Consider the following 7,198-nt stretch of genomic DNA (forward strand, 5'->3'; position numbering starts at 1 on the left):
TCTTTCCCTCAAGGCTGAGGAATGTACCAGAAAAAAGGCGGAGAATTGAAACAGCACCAAATTAAACTGGTTTGTGTCCTTAAATAGGTTGTTGATCAAACCTATTTGAGGAGCTGTTTTGCAGGCAGAGATGGGAACCCACGCCTACAGGGTAACCCTGAAACCAATAATAATTAGTCTGTGGAACTCAAAGAATAGAAAGGTTGCCACCAGAGTCCTTTACAAAGTGCTAAGTCCTTCGGAAAATCTGGCTTCCAGCAGCACATGTAGCTTGTATGGACTGATTCAAGACTAGCCAATCACCTTCCAAGCTTGAAATTTCCCCACCCCTTAAATTTTCCCCAATCCTGGAAAGGAGAGAGGTTTGAGAGCCTTGCCTCCTGTCTCCGTACCAGTTGACTGCAATGATACTCTTTGTTTCTCAGAAGCCAGTGCCATAGTGTTGGTTTCTATTCATGTCTGGCACTGAGCCCTTGCTCGGTTACACCTAGGAGTAGAATTGCTGGGTCACATGGTAATTCTGTGTAACTTTTTGAAGAACTATCAGATTGATTACCACAGCAGCTGCTCCAACTTTAAACTCTCACGAGTTGTAGAAGGGTTGCAGTTTTTCCACATCCTTTCCAACACTTGTTATTTTCTGACTTTTAAAAAAAAAAATTATGGCCAACCTTGTAGGTGTTAGGTAGTTCACACTGTAGTTTTGATTTGCATTTGCCTAATGACTAATGATATTGAGCACCTTTTCATGTTCTTGTTGGTCATTTGTGTATCTTCCTTAGAGAAATATCTATTCACCTTTTTTGCTCACTTTTAAATTGAGTTGTTGCCTTTGTTGAATTATAGGAGATAACTCTAGAATATATGGGTATATTCTAGATACTTAAGACTTGTCTATATGGTTTGCAGATATTTTTTGCCATGTTGTGTTTTTATTCTCTTGTTGGTATTCTTTGCACCAAAATGTTTAATTTTGATAATGTACAATTTATTTTTTTCTTTGGTTGCTTGTGCTTTTGGTGGCAAAGCTATGAAACCATTTTCAAGTCCAGGTCATGAATATCTACCCCCATGCATTCTTCTAAGAGTTTTATACTTTTAGCCTTTGTATTTAGGTCTTTGATCCATTTTGAGTTAATTTTTGTATATGGTATGAAGTAAGGGTTCGACTTCATTCTTTTGTATGTGGATATCCAGTTCTCTTAACACCATTTGCTGAAAAGACTGTTTTCTTCCTGTTGAAAGGTCTTGGCACCCTTGTTGAAAATCAATTGACCGTTGATGTGAAGGTTTATTTCTGAACTCTCAAGTTTATTCTAAGAATAAATCTCTGTATCTGTTCTTAGTCCAGTAACACACTGTTTTCATTTCTTTAGCTTTGTAGTAAGTTGTGAAATTCAGAAGTGGGACTCTAACTTGGTTTTTTTCCAAGATTGGTTTGGCTATTTGGAATCTTGAAATTCCATGTGAATTTGAGAATCAGCTTTTCCATTTCTGCAGTTAAGTCCATTGGGATTTCGAAAGGGACAGTATTGAATCTATTGATCATTTGGGGGAGTATTGTCATCGTAACAACATTAAATCTTCCCGTCTATGAATACAAATCTTTCCATTTATTTAGTCGTCTTCTTTGCTTTCAGCAGTGTGTTGTGGTTTTCAGTATTTATGTCTTGCATCTCTTTGGTTACACTGGTTCCCAAGTATTTTACTCATTTTGATGCTATTTATTTCACATAAAATCAGTTTTTAAATTTCTTTTTTGGGTTGTTCACTGCTGGCATATAGAAATACACGTGAGCTCTGTGTGTTGATCTTGTATCCTGTAACTTTGCTGAATACATTTCTCAGCCCTAATAGATTTTTGAGGGGTTTTGTAGATTCTTTAGGATTTTTCTGAATATAGGATTCTGTCATCTGTGAATAGAGATAGTTTTACTTCTTGCTTTTAATTTGGATGCCTTTTATTTCTTTTTCTTCATGATTGCTCTGACTAGAACCTCCAGTAGAATGTTGAACAGAAGTGGTGAGAGCCGCTGTCCTTGCCTTGTTCCTGATCTAAGGTCGGGGAGGGGGGCGGGGCGGGCAGGGAGCTTTCAGTCTTTTATCATTGAGTTAGCTGTGAATTTTTTATATGTGCCCTTAATCATGTTGAGGATGTTTGTTTTAATTCCTACTCTTTTGGGTGTTTTATCATGAAAGCATGTTAGATTTTGTCAAAGACTTTTTCTGCATCAATTGAGTTAATCACGTGAGATTCTGTTCTTGTTCTGTTGATGTGGTGTATTACATTTTCATGTGTTGAACATCTTTGCATTTCTGGGATAAATACCACTTGGTCACGGTGTATGATCTTGTTAATATGCTGTAAGGTTTGGTTTGCTAGTATTTTGTTGAGTACGTTTGCATCTATGTTCTTAACGGATATTGGTCTGTATTTTTCTTGTGATGTCCTTGTCTGTTGTTGGTATCAAGGTAATGCTGGCCTCATAGAATGAATTGAGAGGTGTTCCCTCATCTTCTATTTTCTGAATGAGTTTGAGCAGGATTGGGGTTAATTCCTTAAATGTTTGGTACAACTCACCAGGGAAACTATCTGGTCCTGGGCTTTTCTTCCTTGGGAGGTTTCTGATGATTGATTCCATCTCTTTGCAAGTTAGAGGTCTGGTCAGAGTTTCAATTTCATCCTGATTCAGTTTGGGTTGGTATTCATGATTACTAAAGGTTCAAAACACTTTGCTAAAACACAAATGTATTTATAAAATTCATATATCTAAGTAGACGGAAATAGTGTCCAGAAATAACAAGGCAAACACCTTCCTCTGATCTCAGGGACGGAGACAGGTTTTGCTGCCGTGGCCTAGGCCACCCCTCGGGGTCACTGTGACCTCCACCCCCCTGGGTAGCCACATCCCTTCTCCACCTCAACACCCACCACCAGAGAGGGGTCCTGCTAGCCCAGATCAGGGACTTTGTGAGAATCGCATGGAAGCTAAGCACCCTATCCTGAGGCCAGACACAAACTTCACGTACATCTCAGAGATTCTCAGCTTTCCTCAAGGCCATGCATGTGCTTTCGAGGGCAGTGGTCTCAGCCATAAGTAAGCAACAGAATCCCCTAGAGAGCCTGTTTCCTGTGCAGGTTCCCACCCCAGGCCTGGGATGGCCCTGGAATCTGCATTTCAACAGGTACCCCTGTGATTCTGAGGTTGGAGTTCCTGGACTGTACTTGGAGGTACCCACCTCTGCAGGCTCCCACGAAGAACCCTGGGCCTGTAGGATAAAGCCTAAGCTCCCAGCCACCAAAATGTTTAATTTTGATGAAGTTCAATTTATCTTTTTTTTTTTTCCTTTGGCTGCTTGTGGGTTTTGGTGGCAAAGCTATGAAACCATTTTCAAGCCCAGGTTATGAATATCTACCCCCATGCTTTCTTCGAAGAGTTTTATACTTTTAGCCTTTGCATTTAGGTCTTTGATCCATTTTGAGTTAATTTTTGTGTATGGTATGAAGTAAGGGTCCAGCTCCATTCTTTTATATGTGGAGACGCAGTTCTCTTAACACCATCTGCTGAAAAGAATGTTTTCCCCATTGAATGGTCTTGGCATTCTTGTTGAAAAACAATTGACCATAGATGTGAAGGTCTATTTCTGAACACTCAAGTTTATTCTATTGATCTCTATCTATTCCTAATCCAGTACCACACTGCTTTCATTTCTTTAGCTTTGTAGTAAGTTGTGAATTGGGAGGTGGGGACTCCAGCTTCTTTTTTTTTTTCCCTAAGATTGATTTGGCTGTTTGGCATCTCTTAAAATTCCATATGAATTTGAGGATCAGCTTTTCCATTTCTGTAATAAAGGCCATTGGGATTTTGATAGGGACTGAATCTGTAGCTCACTTGGGGGAGTACTGTCATCTTACAACATTACATCTTCCCATCTGTGAATACAAATGTCTTTCCATTTATTTAGTCTCCTTCATTTCTTTCAGCAGTGTGTTGTGGTTTTCAGTGTTTATGTCTTGCATCTCTTTGATTAAATTGGTTCTCCAGTATTTTATCCATTTTGATGCTATTGCAAATAAAATTATTTTTTAAATTTCCTTTTTGGTTTGTTCACTGCTGGCATATAGAAATACACGTGAGCTCTGTGTGTTGATCTTGTATCCTGTAACTTTACTGAATACATTTCTTAGCTCTAATAGATTTTGGGGTGTTTGTAGATCTTTAGGATTTTTCTGTATGTAGGATTCTGTCATCTGTGAATAGAGATGGTTTTACTTCTTGCTTTTAATTTGGATGCCTTTTATTTCGTGATTGCTCTGACCAGAACCTCCAGTACCGTGTTGGATAGAAGTGGTGAGAGCCGGTGTCCTTGCCTTGTTCCTGATCTAAGGTGGTGAGGGTGGGGATTGGGGGAGAGGAGCTTTCAGTCTTTTACCATTGAGTTAGCTGTGAATTTTTTATATATGCCCTTAATCATGTTGAGAATGTTTGTTTTAATTCTTTTGGGTGTTTTATCATGAAAGCATGTTAGGTTTTGTCAAAGGCTTTTTTCTGCATCAGTTGATGTGGTATATGAGATTGATTTTCATGTGTTAAAACATCTTTGCATTTCTGGGACAAATCCCACTTGGTTATGGTGTCTAATCATGTTAATATGATTTGGTTAATAATCTATGCATGATCTAACATAATATGATCATGTTAATAATCTATGCTGTAAGAGTTGGTTTGCTAGTATTTTGCTGAGTACGTTTGCGTCTATGTTCTTAAGGGATACTGGTCTGTATTTTTCTTGTGATGTCCTTGTCTGTTGTTGGTATCAAGGTAATGCTGGCCTCATAGAATGAATTGAGAGGTGTTCCCTCATCTTCTATTTTCTGAATGAGTTTGAGCAGGATTGGGGTTAATTCCTTAAATGTTTGGTACAGCTCACCAGCGGAACTATCTGGTCCTGGGCTTCTTTCTTGGGAGGTTTCTGATGATTGATTCCATCTCTTTGCAAGTTAGAGGTCTGGTCAGAGTTTCAATTTCATCCTGACTCAGTTTTGGTTGGTATTCATGATTACTAAAGGTTCAAAACACTTTGCTGAAACACAAATGTATTTACAATATTTATATATCTAAGTAGATGGAAAGAATGATCATCTTCCTGGATCAGTGTTATATGGGTTTTTTCTCTTTGTTTTGTTTTGTTTTTTAGTTTCACGAAGTAACTTTATAACCATGTGAATCGAAATAAGAAGGAAAATACTAAGAGAATCAACTAAAAGGGGTAAACACAACTGCCTCCAGGAAAGGAGGGGGCAGAGAATCTAATCTTCTTAAGAAATACAGGGCTTCCCTGTATTCTCAGTGGTTGAGAGTCCGCCTGCCGATGCAGGGTACACGGGTTCGTGCCCCGGTCCGGGAAGATCCCACATGCCGTGGAGTGGCTGGGCCCGTGAGCCATGGCCGCTGAGCCTGCGCGTCCGGAGCCTGTGCTCTGCGACAGGAGAGGCCACAGCCGTGAGAGGCCTGCGTACCGCAAAAAAAAAAAAAAGAAAGAAAGAAAGAAAAGAAATACAGCAGCACAATTAGGCTCTTTGTAAAAATAAACTTAATTAATCCACAGAAAGAAAGTTCTTCAGCCAGACTGCATGGATTCAAATTCCACCTCTACCATTTGGTATGTGACCTTGGGCAAGTTTACAGTGTTTGATCTCCGTGAACCTCAGTTTCCCATCTGCGAAATGGGAATGATAACAGTACCTACTCTATAAAATTTTTGTGGGAACCAAAGGAGACAGTGGAATGTAAAGGGCTTGGCTAGTGAGTGTCCTGTAAATGGAAGCTTCTTGATGCTATTTATTATCAGGCTTGTCCAGACCAACCTAACTTCTCTTTCAGCTTAGCAAGAGCCACCTGATCACTCTGGAGACCCCCATTTGTGCAATTGACTGCCTGTCTGACACTGGGCATGTTTCTTCTCCCAGGGCCCCTCGGAGGTGGCTTCAGAAGGGCCTCAAACTTAGCCAGTCCTGCTCCAGACTCTAACCCCTCCCCCTGGGGGTCATGGCTCTGTTTTTTTTTTTTTTTTCTTTTAAACAAAGATTTCCAAACTCTGTGGTTGCCTTGCCTAGCTAAAAGGGGAAGAGGGGGATCAGCCCAAGAAGGAGGAAGAGGAAAACAAGACAGACAGCCAGTGCAGTGGAGAGGAGCTCATGTCCAGTCGTCCTGGTCCCTGCAGAGCCAGTGTCCAGGAATCTAGCTCCCTGCCCACCCCCAAGCCCTGCATCGGCCTGCCGCCTTCCCCCTGAGGCCATGGGCCCAGGGACTCTGCTGATCCTGTTGATGGCCACAGCTTGGCACGGTAAGAGCACACCTGGAGCCTTGGGGGATGGTGGGGGGTGAAGGGGATGTGACAGAGAGGGCTCCTGTGGAAGGACTCTCTAAACCCCTGCCCCTCACTGGGTGTCCCCACTTCATGCTTCCATCTCCCCAGCCCTGGGCTGCAGGTATGTGGGTGTCTGCTTTGGAGAGGCAGTGGGGGGAAAAGAGGGTATGAATGGGGTGGAACCAGCCTGGCCAAGGCTATGGATCCGTCCCAGCTCAGATGTTGACTGTCCGTGTGTCCTGAACACGTCCCTGATGCTCTCAGGGCTCTTCAGTGTCCACTAAATAGTCAATAGCAGGTTGTTGGGGGCGGTGATGGTCTAGACTAAATGGTTTTCAAACCTCACCGTGCATCCGAATTCCTCGGGGATCTTGTTGTGGTGCAGATTCTGACTCAGTAGGTCTCAGATGTGACTTGAGATTCTGCATCACTAACAAGTTCCTAGGAGATGCCAACGCCCCTGGTCCAGACCTACACTGAGTAGGGAGGCCCCAGAGAACCCCTGATGGCTCTGCTGGTTCTGCCAGCCTGTGAATCACTAGGCAGACTAGGCAGGATCTGACTGGGAGAGGCCTGAGAGGCAATGGTCCTTCCTTGGGCGGCTTGGGCAAGGAGTCAGAAGGAGACATAAGAGGCTAGCCTCTGGACTTCCCTGGCGGCGCAGTGGTTGAGAGTCCGCCTGCCGATGCAGGGGACACGGGTTCGTGCCCCGGTCCGGGAAGATCCCACATGCCGCAGAGCAGCTGGGCCCGTGAGCCATGGACACTGAGCCTGCGCGTCCGGAGCCTGTGCTCCGCAGCGGGAGAGGCCACAACAGTGAGAGGCC

General features: G+C 42.7%; 1 protein-coding gene across 1 annotated transcript in view; it reads left to right on the top strand.

Moving 5' to 3' along the window:
- Positions 1–6,142: 6,142 nt before the first annotated feature.
- The window catches only part of LOC103086132 (macrophage colony-stimulating factor 1 receptor-like), a 13,300-nt gene continuing 12,244 nt past the window's right edge, over positions 6,143–7,198 (top strand). Inside the window, 2 exon segments of the mRNA XM_082931515.1 lie at positions 6,143–6,214; positions 6,216–6,348. Coding sequence (XP_082787641.1) covers positions 6,200–6,214; positions 6,216–6,348 — 148 coding nt within the window. The 5' untranslated portion in view covers positions 6,143–6,199.

This window comes from Lipotes vexillifer, unplaced genomic scaffold (assembly GCF_000442215.2).
Source record: "Lipotes vexillifer unplaced genomic scaffold, Lipotes_vexillifer_v1.1 scaffold121, whole genome shotgun sequence".
NCBI lineage: Eukaryota > Metazoa > Chordata > Mammalia > Artiodactyla > Lipotidae > Lipotes > Lipotes vexillifer.